The sequence below is a fragment of the Girardinichthys multiradiatus genome, chromosome 21, assembly GCF_021462225.1.
Source record: "Girardinichthys multiradiatus isolate DD_20200921_A chromosome 21, DD_fGirMul_XY1, whole genome shotgun sequence".
Taxonomy (NCBI): Eukaryota; Metazoa; Chordata; class Actinopteri; order Cyprinodontiformes; family Goodeidae; genus Girardinichthys; species Girardinichthys multiradiatus.
In genome coordinates this window covers 13,192,909-13,207,032 of record NC_061813.1, presented here as the reverse complement: position 1 = coordinate 13,207,032, position 14,124 = coordinate 13,192,909, and the positions used below count along the sequence as shown (strand labels likewise).

At 42.3% G+C, this 14,124-nt stretch overlaps 1 protein-coding gene across 2 annotated transcripts; it reads left to right on the top strand.

Annotated features, from left to right (window-relative positions):
• The first annotated feature begins 554 nt into the window (after positions 1-554).
• Positions 555-13,718, top strand: LOC124857637 (ankyrin repeat and SAM domain-containing protein 6-like). 2 transcript variants are annotated; one of them, XM_047348958.1, is made up of 18 exons: positions 555-1,113; positions 3,163-3,381; positions 3,474-3,681; positions 3,842-3,992; positions 5,325-5,369; positions 5,455-5,659; positions 7,301-7,407; positions 7,612-7,763; positions 8,096-8,333; positions 8,480-8,529; positions 9,799-9,993; positions 10,093-10,255; positions 10,373-10,563; positions 11,418-11,610; positions 11,694-11,761; positions 11,885-12,001; positions 12,918-13,014; positions 13,107-13,718. In XM_047348958.1, exons 1-18 carry the CDS (start codon positions 785-787, stop codon positions 13,154-13,156), a joined length of 2,778 nt encoding a protein of 925 aa, XP_047204914.1. In that variant the 5' UTR covers positions 555-784; the 3' UTR covers positions 13,157-13,718. The 2 variants fall into 2 exon arrangements, with proteins under 2 accessions (XP_047204914.1, XP_047204913.1); XM_047348957.1 differs by having other exon boundaries at positions 556-1,113; positions 8,477-8,529.
• Positions 13,719-14,124: the final 406 nt, after the last annotated feature.

The following is a 14,124-nucleotide window of genomic DNA, read 5'->3' as shown; positions in this document are numbered from 1 at the left end:
AGCAGTTTTAGCAGGGCTGCTCCAAGCTTGTGTGGAACCTTTAAAGGAAGCTTCATTTAGGGGAATTTCAATCACTGGATTTAAATGTATTTAATCTATGATGGTTATTTGTATAATATAGCATAAAACCATGGTTGTTAAATGTCAAAAACATCCGTATTATACTGCACTGACTGAGTTTAAAACCAAAGGTGTGTTGCTTGACTAAAATTCCCTTCACATGATTTGAAATATTGAAAATGCTGGGGGCAAAGTGTGTTTTTGTTTTTAGAGTAATTCTGTTTGTGGCTTTGTTTTTGGAAAAAAATAAGATGTCTTTAATTTATGCTTCCTTGTCAATAACTTTACAAATTATATTTAGTATATTAGACACGCCTTTGTTGTGTAATAGGCAGGTTTCATTGCCACAAATCATCTACATCTTTCCAACTTTTTTGGCCATAATTTAGGTTTTGTTTTGAAAGATAAAAGCGGAAGCAATCGTTTGCGTTGAATACATCTTGATGGTCTCCAGATTCATTTGCGACTAACGGAACCGGGCAATGCCGCGGCTGGTTGCCAGAAAGTTTTTTTTTTTTTTTGGGTTAGATGAGTTGATGAGATCGGAAGTAATGTGTTTGGGGAAAAAAGAGGATTTGTTCTGAACGTGAAGGAGAAACTTCATTTCACTGCGCGTCATGAGCTCCAAACTTAGGCCAAGTGACAGAGGAAAGCAGTTTTCAGCGCACCGTCGGTGAGACAAACTACAGAATAATGGAGACAGGCTAACACGTCAAATGAAGAGATGAACTTCGGGGTCTCTGCAGACTCGCTGTTGCTTTTACGTGCCTGCGATGACGGGGACTACGAGACGGCCCGGGGTCTCCTGGAGCCCGGCGCCCCGAGAGAGTCGGGTCGGCAAAGCAGGATGCGGTCAGAAGCGGGCTCGGAGTGCGCGGCTCCGGACGGGGTGTCCCTGGTATCGGTGGACTGCACGGATGAGGAGGGAAACACCGGCCTGCAGTTCGCCTCGGCCAGCGGCCACGAGAACCTGGTGCGGTTCCTGCTGCGGAAGGGCGCCTCAGTGGACAGCCGCAACAACTACGGCTGGACCCCGCTAATGCAGGCTGCGAGGTGGGGCTGCGGTCTGGAGCTCCACAAATCATTTAAAATGGAAGATATATATATATATATATATATATATATATATATATGTATTTATACGTATTTAAGTTAGGCATTTTAAAATATACTGAGCAGCTTTCAAAATAAGGTAAAAATATAAAGATGAGTTCCATCTCATATTAAAACTACCAGTCAAACTTTTCTGTAAAATCAATCAAATCCTCTTTGGATATAGTTTTTCACCTGTAGCCGAACTTTTTCTAGTCAGTTTTTCTATTGATTGTGCTATTTAGTTATAAAATGATACTGTTTTCAAGATAAAGCTACTCTCCCAAAGCACGCCTCTACACCTACATGCCTCTGGTGACATCACATAAGGCATGGAGCTGCTGATCAGAGCTCTTTCCAATATAGTTGCTGGTCAAAGTATTCACAGCCACAGAACCAACTTTGTCATGTCAGAACCACAAACATCAATGTATCTCATTGAGTTTTTGATAGACAAACACAAAGTACAGTTGTGAAGTAAAATGGTTGCCAAAGATTTTTACATGTAAAAATCTGAAAAGTGTGGTGGGCATTTTTGTTCAGCTTTTAATCCTCTGTAACAGGTTTTCTTCCTGCACTTCCCTGTATTTTGTTCTATCCCTCTCCCTATCAGCTCTGACTAGCTTGCCAGTCCCCAGCAAAAGAAAAGCACCCCCGCAACATGATGCTGCCGCCGTGGGGACGATGTGTTCAGGGCATTGTGCTGTATTAGTTTTCCGTTATACATATTGTTTTGCTTGAACAAAAGCTTAATTTTGGTCTCATCTGACCAGAGCACCATGATCTTCCAAGTATTTGCTTTGTCCCCTACAACAGACTTCTTATGGCTTTCTTTCAACAATGGCTTTCTTTTTCCCACTCTTCTATGAAGGCAAGATTTCCCCAGGGCATGGCTAATAGTTATGTCAACTGATTCTCCCACCTGAGCTATGGATCTCTGCAGCTCCTATAGAGTTACAATGGGCCCATTGGCTGCCTCTCTGACTAACGCTCTCCTTGACCGTCCCATCGGTTTTGGTTTTTCTATTTTTGTTTTATAACCTCACCCTGCTTTAAACCTCTCCACATCGTCCTCCCTGACCTGTCTGCTGTGTTCTTTGGTCTTCGTGATGCTGCTTCTTCACTAATGTTCTCTAACCAACCTCAGAGGCCTTCACAGAACAGCTGGATATAAAATACACCCAGGTGGATCATGTATAAGGTGCCCAGGTAAAACAATGTATTCTTTTTCTCCCACTTCATAATTATGTTCAACTTGTGTTGGTTCATCATATAACATTTTAGTAAAATGGTTCCTTCCAAAGGCAACTAACAATAGACAATGGTTTCACTGAAAACAATTGCATGCCACACTTTTCAGACTTTGAAAACTCGTGAGTGGTTTGTGAAGAGGAGAAGGGCAGCCTGGACATGACACTTCAGCTTTTCTAAATCTATACTGAAATCAATCAAAACTCCACCGTAATGTTTGCTAATGCCAGCCAATCAGCTCAGTTCTCTGGTCTCTTGTGAAGCCATCAACTAAAATTCACACAAAGGACACTTAGTAGCTTTTTTGTGGGCTGCATCATTAATTTCATTGTTGGTTTTGTTGTTAGTGTACAGCTGTTTGTGAAAACTTGCTTCAGCCACAGGCCCTTAGATCAGCTGACCAGCTTCTGTTGGTTTTACCAAAGACCAGGCTGAAGCTCAGAGGAGATCGGGGTTTTTAGTCGAGGCTCCAAAATTATGGAACAAGTCTCTCTTAAAAATACAGTTTGTTGCTGTTGTTTTTCTTTTTATTTTACAATAGTCTTTGTATTATGTTTTATCCTGTTTGATTTTTTTCCCCCTTATATTTTATTACTATTATTACTCGTGTCTTGTTTTGATATGTTTTAGTACCGTACAGCACTTTGGTTAAACTAATACTTTTTTTAAATGTGCTTTATAAATAAAGTGGATTTGGACGTGAACAAAAGGTGCGGTTGGACGGCAGGTCCCGTAGTCATTGTTTCCATTTCTATGTAGGTTTGGCCACCTGACGGTTGCCCACATCCTCCTAGAGAACGGTGCGGAGATAAATGGCCGCAACAGGTTAGGCGCGAGCGTTCTGTCCATGGCGGCCCGTGGAGGCCACGTTCATGTGGTCAAGTTGCTCCTGGAGAGCGGGGCCTACGTCGATGACTTCGATCACCTGGCTGTGGCGGCAGACGCCATCTCTAATGGCAACAACAACAACAGCTGCAGGTTGTTTTACTGTCGGTAACATCTGACACATCAGAATGACAGGCGGCCCTCTGTCACTGCTCACTGATGTGGCTGTGTGTGTTTTTCAACAGCACAACTGGGTTTGGACCTGCTGAGGGCTATCCAGTGGGAGGAGGAGGAGGCGGCCGGGATTTCATGGATGTCACTGCTCTGATGGTGGCGTCCCAGCATGGTCACGAAGCCACTGTCTGCCTGCTGCTAGAGTGGGGCTCTGATGTCAACTTTTCCCAGAAGACTACTGGCTGGGGACCGTTGATGGCAGCCACGCTCAGTGGGAAGGTGAGGCCGTTTGGTTGGATCAGAAAGATGAACATGGAAATGGTTCTGATATCTCACTGACCTTACACATCTTAGAAATGGGCCTCTAGTTTTTCAACGATCTCTGGGTTTTAATTCTCTGGAGCACCTAGTAACTAAAGTTGTGTCACATGTTCTGAAGGAGGCTGTAGCCCAGCAGCTGGTGGAGCGTGGGGCGGATCCAGACCGGGTCAATGTTCTGTCCAAGACATCCTTTGAACTAGCCATGCAGCTGAAACAAAGAGACATCAAGGCTTATCTGGACTCTATTACCACCGTCAGACCTCAAACAGGTAGAGCCTTACTGTTAAACTGCTGTTGCACAGAGATGAAGAGTGCAAAAGTATTCACACCCCTTGAACCTTTCCATCATTTTGTGAAAACATTGGATTTTATGTGATAAACCAACACAAAGTTTGGAAATGGAAGAACAATGATACTTGAGCAATGTAGAACTGCAAACCTACTTAGAAATGACCAAAAGGGCGGGAGGGTAGAGTCTTAATCAGAGTAGCAGCCAAGAGGTCCATGGTACCTTTGGAGGAGCTGCAGAGATCCACATGATCTGGTCTTTGTGGAAAAGTGGAAACAAGAAAGCCATTGCTGAAACAAAGCCACAAGGAGGCCTATTTACTGCCAGCCTCATGGGGGATTTAGCAAAGGTGTGGAAGTGAGACCAAAAATGAACATGTTGGCCTACATAAAAAATGCGTGGGAGAAAAATGAACACCACACATCACCCTGAAAACGCCATCATCGTGGTAGAAATGGTGGTGGCGGCATCATGCTGTGGGGATGCGTTTTAATCAGCATCTATTCCTTTGTGAATCTCTGGAAAGACATGAAAATCGATGCTTCTTAATCCACTCTGACTGAACTTTCACTCTGTAGATGTAAAAAGCCGATAGACGCACATCCCAAGAGATTCAGCAACAATCGAAGCAAAATGTTGTTTAACCAAGCGTTGAATTGGGGGGCTGAACATAAATGTGCACCAAATTTCCCAGATTGGTATTTGTAAAAAATGTTGACACCTATCACCTTACTTTACATCGTTGGCTACTTTTTGTTGGTTTGCATAATATCCCCGTAAAATACATTTAATTATGCGGTTGCAAGGTAGCAATATGGGGAAATAGTTCAAGGGGATTGCAAGAAAAAGCAAATATGTGTTTTACCTCCAGAAAAACATTCAATTCTCTCTGGGTTGCTGAGAGAGGCTGGTAATATTGGACCCGTTCTTCAACATTTATTGCCCCGACGTGTTTAAACAGCTGAAGAAGCCATCACTTCCCACCTCACCTTTGTCTTTGTGCCTGTGATAGTGCAGGGCAATTAACATGTGACATTGGAGCATTGCAGCCTCTGATCTTTAAAAGCTCTTCTCATCAGCTTTAACTTGGTTCGCTGACACCAAGGCCATGGAGTCTGTAGGACATGGACATTTTTTTTATTGTCTTTGGGTCTTTTCTTTAGTCACTTTCCTGTTTCTCTTTCTCTGCTCTGCTATCTTTGTACACAACACCCTGCTGACTGAGCTATGTGGAGTGTGGCTAAGCGGGTCTGCTCTTTCTGGAAATATCAGCAGTCCCCTCTGCTCTCAGTGTTGCTCCTTTCTTTTACAGATGATGAGAGAAAACGGCCAGACGTGTTCAGTGCTCTCAAACTGGGTGAGCTCACTTGATACACTGAAAATGTTTTTTCTTCAACTACAGCGTTTTACGTAATGGTTTCTCCCATTTTGTGACGATTCAGGAAATTCCCAGCTTGTTAAAGACATCTTGGAGGAAGATCCAGGTCAGGTAAATTCATTCAATCAGGATGGAGCGTCGCCCCTCATGATGGCAGCGGTGAGCGGGCAGTTGGAGGTGGTGCAGCTGATGGTGGAAAAGAAAGCCGACGTAGACAAACAGGACTCTGTTCACGGCTGGACCGCTTTAATGCAAGCCACGTATCACGGGTAAGCAGGAGGTGCGGAGTTATTTTTAATAGTATTTGCTTTTTAAGTTTTTAAGGGGAGTAGTGATAAGTAACCAAATCTCTGAGGGGACCAGTTTCAATTTCTGATATTTTAGGCTAACCTGCCGGTTCAGATGAACTTTCTCTCTCAAAGCGATAAATAAAAGTGTACAATAGGATTTATTTTGCTAATTTCTGGTTGACCTTTGTCAGGTGATCGGCATTTCAACTACAAAAATATTCATATATGCACTTTGTTTTGAGTTCAGTTTTAATCAGATACTGGTTAGGGACATATCATTTGTTGCCTAAATGGGGAAAGACTTGTAACCCATTAATTTTCTGTTAGATTCAAACAACTACCTCCATCAAGAAATCTTTATTCTTTCATGATCACCCTATAACCCCAAACCTATTATTTTTTTATTGAGGTCCTTTAGAGACCACTGCCTCATCGGCAAAGTTTGTACCTTCCTCAAGCCAGAAATGCTGGGGTACATTTTGTTTAGGTATGCCGTGTGTTTTTCTTACAGGGTAGAGAATATATCTTTTTAGTTAGGAAAATCCAATAAATATAAGATTAATTAAAAGTATACAATACAGTTTAAATACAAAAAATATATTTTTTTTACCATTGTTTCTTGTTTTAGGCTTTGAAGGCTAAAATTAAAGTTTAGCAGTCATTGGAAATACAATTTCTAATTGGAAATTAGATGTGAGGGATAGACATGAGAAACTTTGCTGTAAAATGTTTAGCCTTCCTGTTATCTCTGTAAAGTCTCTGCTCTTTCTAAATAGCTTCATCCATCTTTGTTTTTCCCTCTAATTTCATTTGAAAAACCTCACTGATAATGAAAACAGCTAACTTTGAGTCTTCATATGCCCGGTTCAGACGGAAGATTTTAATATTGTCGGCTGATTTTCAAAACTTGAGAGACCCCACACATAACGACCACAAATCGTAGATACAGCAGGTTTGGTCCTACAGTGTGTGATGTCCAGCCACACGGCAAGCACAACACACCACACACGGAACAGATTTCCCTCACAAACATGCCACGTTCAAAGGATGCGTGGTCGTTTGTCCTCGGAGAACACCCCACAGGGTAGGATATGTGGCCAAGGCAATCCAACATGTTGAATATCCCCGATTTGAGGCCATAACAGTTCAGACGTTATTCCGAGCAGACTAGATCACTCTTAACGCACCACACACAGCAGGAATGTCTCATAAGATTATCTTAAGAGCCACCATGATAATTGGGGCATGTCAGAAGGGGAAAATCAGGGCAAAAAGTGGCATAAAAATCCTGCCGAGTGAACCGTGCATTAGTGCAGTAGCAGGATTCCCACCATGGTGTGTATTTGTTAGCATGACCTGGTTGTACTTAGTGTGGAAAAAGATTAGATTCATTAGTTTCTAAGCAGCTGCCAGTTAACTAAAAAAAGTCGCTCAGCTATGTTGCATTCACAGACCCCACTCCCCCAAAAATCAGCTCTTCGTTTGTCGGATTGCCCCTTGACTCGCATAAATCTGCCGTCCCCAACCAAACAATTGGTGCACCTGTTCTATTTGTTTATTCCTGACACAGTCGTCCCCTTTTATACTTTGTTGTGCTGTCTCCCTCCTGCTCTCTCCCAGCAATAAAGACATTGTCAAGTACCTGCTGAGTCAAGGAGCCGACGTCAACCTTAGAGCTAAGAATGGATACACTGCCTTTGATCTGGTTATGCTGCTCAATGACCCAGGTAGACCTTGTAATTGTCACTCTTTGTTTTCTTCGTGTCTCATTTTTTTTAAAACTCTGCTTACACCGAGCATATACATTCCTTTATAATATTGCAATAAATAGCACTTAAATAAGATTTTGTTTTTCTATTATTTTGTGAGCCAGGTGTAATAACGTAATTTTACCTTTACCTCTCTCATCTTTTTTCTCCTCATTTTGTCAGACACTGAGCTGGTCCGTCTCTTAGCATCGGTCTGCATGCAGGTAGACAAGGACAAACCCAAACAGCGTGGCAGAGCTTTAATCAGCCGCTCCAAAAGCAGACAGTCTCTCAACAACATCCCCATGCCACCTGATGACAAGGGAGGCCTCAAGGTAAATAAGTTGATTCTTGTTATTATACTAAATGTTGTATGCGTTATTTTCTTTCAACAATCAGTTCATAGCAAGAATAAAATTAAAGTATCAATTTATATAATGCATACATTGAGAAAAAAGCCCGTTTTTGCTAGGTTGTGCCTTGCAAAAGTGTTCTCTTAACTACTTTGTGTTAGTCTATCGTATAAAATCCCAATAAAACACGTTAAGGTTTGCAGTCGTGTTAAAATGTGACAAAATGTGAAAAAGTTAAAGGAGAGTAAATACATCTGTAAGGTATTACATAAACTCACAGTGGTGTTCACATCTTTGAGTAACCCCTCCTGCAGTCCTGGTGGAGCAGGATGTCCAATCGCTTCCGGAGGCTAAAGCTGACTCACACCCTGAGGCACGGCCTCTCGACCAATCGTCTGGCTCCGTTTCCAGACGATGCTGAAACCCCGCTGGATGCCACGATGAGGGCGGATGCGAAGGCCACGGCTGTGGCGAATGGGACGGCGGGCGCTACTGCTGTCCCAGGAGTGAACGACATGAGCACCGCATGGGCTGTCAAGACCAAAGATGCTGGTGAGACTATTTATCATCAAAGAAGCATCAATTACATGACATCAGATGTGAACATGTATGCCTGATGTGTTGTTTAATAATTGACCATGCAAATCTCAATATAATTTAATATTAGGTTAAAATGAGTTGTTTTTACCTTTCAGCAGGTCACTGCAGAACATCGTCAGAAAAAGAGGACTCACTAATAACCACAATGGTAGGAGTGTTTGCTTAAATATAAATGCTTAACTCTGATCAAAATTGTAGGGCTGATTGTGACTCTGATCTTCGTTTTTTGTAAAGTTCAGTTATACCAGTTCTGGCCGATTCAGATTTTTTTCCTACCTCCCTGCCATGAACGCAGCCCGCGCGTTTGTAAAACAGAATGTCTCAGCCGGCGGGTCCATCTGAGACACGCAGTGTTTTCTCTAAAATCATGTCGGACACCGCTGGGTTTGTTTTTCCTAAATCCCTCAAACGAGGAGGTTTTAATGTTAATAAAACAATTTGCCAAATTAGTTTTTCATTAATACTTTCAGTTTTACAGCAATTTAAACACCCAAGATCTTCAGATGGGTGACTCTGAACAAAACGCAACACAAAACCCCTTCCTTTTCCAGCAAACCCCCATGTCTGGTATCATCAGATACCGGACATGCGGGGGTTCAAAAAATTGGATTTTGTCTTTGTTTAATCACAAATCAATCAGACATAGTAAGAGTTGCAATAGTGGTTCCACTGGAAAATTAATCTTTGTCTTACCTTTACATGGGAACCAACAGTTTGCATTTAGACTTTTTAACTGTGGAGCTATTCTTGGTTTATTTAAGTTGTGTAATTCCAGACCGATATTGCTCTAAAACCCTTGGGGCTTAACAGGTTAAATAAAAGATAAAAACATTTTGGTGTTCACACATTATATTCTTTTTAGCTTCTTATATCAGCACCATTAGACTAATTCGCATGGCTAAGAATAAAAAAACATTAGACTTTGTGTATATTACAGAGAATGTAGATTGTTAATGCTTCCAAGTCCAGTATATATATATAACAGACAGACGTTTCCAGCTAAAAAGGATAAATTGGAGGAACTTTGCTCTAAAACATTCAAGCTTCCTGTTATCTGCTGAAAGCCTAGCTCTCTCCTTTCTCACAGCCTAAATGAACTCAGACATGTCTCAGCACAACGTTTTACATCTCTGTGCTTCCTCTGAGTTCATTTTTAAACTCCTCAGCTGTCATAAATACAGCTAACTTTGGGTCATAGCAGTGTCCACGCCGAAGGGTGTTGATATCAACACAATGTTGTTGCTCATTGGAATGGTGTGTTCACTGATCGGGAAAATAATGAGATCTCTGAGTTGCCAGCCAGCCCCCAGCCAATTTCTGGGTTCATCTTGTTTTAGATGTTTTTAGGGTTCAGTTTAAAAACTTCTGGTTTAGATTTTAGTGGTTGCTCACATCCTGCATTTTGTTTCTGCCTAAGCTGAGAAGCGGCGCTCCTCTGACCCGGTTGCCAAACGACAAACTGAAAGCAGTGATTCCTCCATTCTTGCCTCCGTTCAACTTTGAGCCATGGAACTCCGACCGCTCGCACCTCCTCAGAGATGGAAAGAGCGAAGCGCCCCGTCTGCCGATGCCTCCTCAAAGAAAACTCAACAGCAGTGGGAACTCTGATATTGTGAGGGACATGAAATTTCACCTTCAAAGTTAGATAGTTCATGTAACTACCATCACTCCCTAGTCTGCTATCCTCTCCTCTCTCTCTGCTTTCTTTAAGACGTCCATCAGTCGTGTTGTTAACAGGTCCATTAAGTTTCCGAGCATCCCTAAAGGACCTTCCTCATCGTCACCCTCAAATTCTGGTCACTACCACTCCCCCCACTCCTCTGGGGGATCGAATGGAGTAGCAGGGATCAACCGGGACTCTCACAATCGCTCAGGTGCAAACAAACTCATCAGTTATTGGAAATAATAACCACTGATTTTTTAACTGAGATTGAGTTTTAAGAGATTTAAGCTGATTAAAACAACATATCCTTTTGCGTTGCCTCCACCAGGGGGCAGCGCAGACAGTGTTCTCTCACAGATAGCCGCCCAGCGTAAAAGAGCTGCTGGGCTGATAGAGGTGAAGACCCAAACAGCAGAGAAACAGCAAAGCCCACCTCCTCTGCCAGCTTCAACACCTGTCAGCCTGCCTGACATCCCCTCCATCCCCAGCTTGGTCGCCTCGGACCTCCACTCCAGAAGGGTTCGGGCTCAATTGTTGTTTCTGATTTTAGCAAAATGAGTGCACAGTTACAGTCATTATTGCGTTTTGCAAACATGATCAACGAGAGATTACGGTTTTCCAGTAAATAATCTTGCTCATCCCTACCAGAAACCAACTGGAAGCTGCTGGAACACCAAGCAAGAAGCAGCTGCTCCATTAGTGAAGCCTCCATGTTCGACTGGAATTTGTAGTAGCTCACATAGACAAAGTTAATGCCTTCTGCAGAAAGATTTCATGCTCAGATAAGATACAGTTTACCATTGTTAGCTGTCAGGCATGGTGGTGGCAGAATCATGCTTTACTCACAGTGGTACTGATGCATCGTTCATAGAAGATGCAAAAATGAGGAAGGATGACTACCTGTTAATTCTTCAACTTTGTCTCAACTGCATGGTTGACAACTGGGTTCAAAATAGAAAATGCAAGCTAACATGAAGCTTCTGGAAAGGCCCCAGACTGTATTTAAAACTTGGATTTGTGACAGAAAACAAACCTGTCTGCATAACGTCTTATCAGTTCTACTCAAATAGCCAGCTGAACTATGCCAGAGCCTTTTTGATGGCTATAAAAGTTTGTTTTTGAATGTGTTTTTTTTCTGAAACTTGCCGATCAACATTTGATCAAATATTAGTGGGGGTTAATTCACAAATCTGAGCCCGAGTATAATGTCCACTCCGTGGATTATAGAAAATCCACAATAAACACAAAAAAGAACAGTTCAAACACATCATTCAAAGCCCCAATTAGATATGTAATTTATGGCCAGGATGAGTGTATCTAAGGTTTGATTGGCACCACATTGATGCTGCACTCTTATTTCTTCTTCTCCGTAGAAGATTGATCTGAAAAAGAGATCACAATCTGGGAATTCGTCCACTTCCAAGAGCACATCGCCCACTTTAACCCCTTCTCCATCCCCGACACCAAAGATCCCTCCTGGCCCAGGGGACTCTCTGTCATCAGCTTCGTCTCACCCGTGCTCCAAGAGCAGCGGGGGCTCCAGCAGCGGCACCATCACAGACGAAGGTTAGAAATGGGCTGGCCTCGGCTCAGTTTAATTACGTTTATCACGTTCTCTTAAACCTCGATGTTTGGGGTTTGTTTTCCAGATGAGCTGTCTAGTATTCTGAAGAAACTGTCTCTTGAGAAATATCAGCCTATATTTGAGGAGCAGGAGGTATTCCATCTTCTTTTTTAGACGTGAAGCAAAGAATTTTACTTCAGCTACAAACTTTCTTTTTTCTTCTTTTTGCTGAACATCCTTTAGAGTGATTTTTGTTCATCTCTGTTTCTCTTCCAGGTGGACATGGAAGCATTCCTGACTCTAACAGATGGAGACCTGAAAGAGCTGGGGATCAAAACAGATGGCCCCAGGCAGCAGATCCTAGCAGCCATATCTGAACTCAATGCTGGAAAGGTGCCCTCAGCTCATTGTAGCCCATGTTTTCTCAGTGTTGGGCTTCAGGGCTCCTTGTGCTTAGGGCATCATCGCATCACATCTATTTTTCCATCATAAACCCCTCTATGCTATCATCAATGACTGCCTCATTCACTAGAGATGTTTGGAATGACAGTGTATTTGTACTGCTTGAACACATTCATGTTTTTCATGTTGAAACAACACAGCATTTTGCAGGTAAGTTTAAAAGGCCAGACAAACGATAGCTTTCCTGTCTACAAATTCTCCCACTTGATTGGTGGGTCTCTGCAGCTCCTCCAGAGCTACCATTTGCCACTTGGCTGCTTCTCTGGGTAATCCTCTCCTTGCCTTCCTGTAAGTTTCGTAGAGCGACATGTCTTGGGTGGTTTCCAGTTGTCCCGTACCCTGTCTGTTGTGGGATGATGGATTTATCCAACAACAGAACGGTGCTATGTCAGATTTCCAAAGCTTTGGATATTGTTTTAAAACCTGAAACTGCTTTAATCTTCTCCAGAACTTTCACCCAGACCCTATGTGCTGTGTTCCTTGGTCTTCATGATGCTGTTTGTTCTCTAATGTTCTCCAACAAACCTCTGTGGCCTTCGCAGAACAGCTGAATTTATACTGAGATTAAATTACACACATTTGAACTCTATCTACTAATTAGGCAATTGTATGTATTATGTTCCTTCTACTTCTCAACTGTTCACTACATTATGTTGGTCTGTCACGTAACACCCACATAAAATACATTGAAGCTTGTGGTTTTTACGTGACAACCTAGGGAAAAAATTGAAGCGGTGTGGATACTTTTACAAGGCGCTGTACTGTGAACATGAATGAAAGTTACTTAACAGAAAAACCTGCGATCTGTGTAGATGCATTCATGACATTAGATTCTGGCTGTCTATAGGGTCGAGAGAGGCAGATCCTTCAAGAGACCATCCATAACTTCCAGTCGTCCTTCGGTAGCAGCGCCAGTAACCCGAGGCCACCCGGCCAGTCTCGGTGTAAGCACAAAACACTCACACTTAGCTAGCTGACAAATTAAAGAAAGAGCACTCATCATAACATCTTATTTTTTGTCATCGTTGTACATCAGCTCCAACGACTTGGATGAGACACCAGGTTCGTTCCTCCAGCAAAAGATAACCTCATCTACACTGATGCCCTCAAGGAAGTACTCCAAAGGCACCTCCAGTAAGAGCTTGCATGTTGATGACTTCCTGCTAAAGTATGGAGGTTCCTGAACGGCAACAAAAATAAGAGCAAGAGAGCAGTGATGCGAAACAGCCAAGCTCGCCTGTTTGAAGTGCCTTTATTGGACACAGCTGGACCAAATCATCTTCCTGTTTTGGATTGGGAAGCAGGGGAGCTCACACTGCCTTCACTGAAGCAAGGGCTGCTTGGGAAACAGGAAATGGAAAAAGGCAACAAGTAGTATTAAGACAAAAACCTGAGGTACACCATAAAGGAACTGACCATTTGTGATTAAAAATATGAAATGCAACAAGTATAAAAGCATCATTTTAAGTAAAACGTGAACTGATTGTGTGTGTAGAAATAAATGCTGGTTGGATTGCCTGTTTTTGTAATTAAAAATATGAGATGCAACAAGTATAAAAGCATCATTTTAAGTAAAACGTGAACTGATTGTGTGTGTAGAAATAAATGCTGGTTGGATTGCCTGTTTTTGGCTGAAATGAATGAGATGATTGAAACGCTAAAAGGATAGGTTAGAATAAGAGGTCTAAAAAGAGGAAGGTTCTCCCTTCATCATGTCCTCATTAATACAAGGAAAGGAAATTATTCCCACCTGCAATCCTTTGTTGCCACATTGAAAATGATGAAGGCCTTACAATGAAGATTCATGTAAATGCATGTGAAGTCAGAATCATGAGTAGGAGCATCATAGATGTGCAGTGTTTAAAAGCATGCTTAAAACTAAGTACACCCCTTGCTGCTTCTATAGGATTTAAGAGTGCACTAATCGAATGCACTTGATTAATTGATCATGAGGAAGTGTTATCACCTCTATCGAAGCATGAGTTTGTGCAGTTTACTCAGTGCAGAATATAGACGTGTGGAAACCCAATGTCAGGGAGGAAGGACATCAGCAA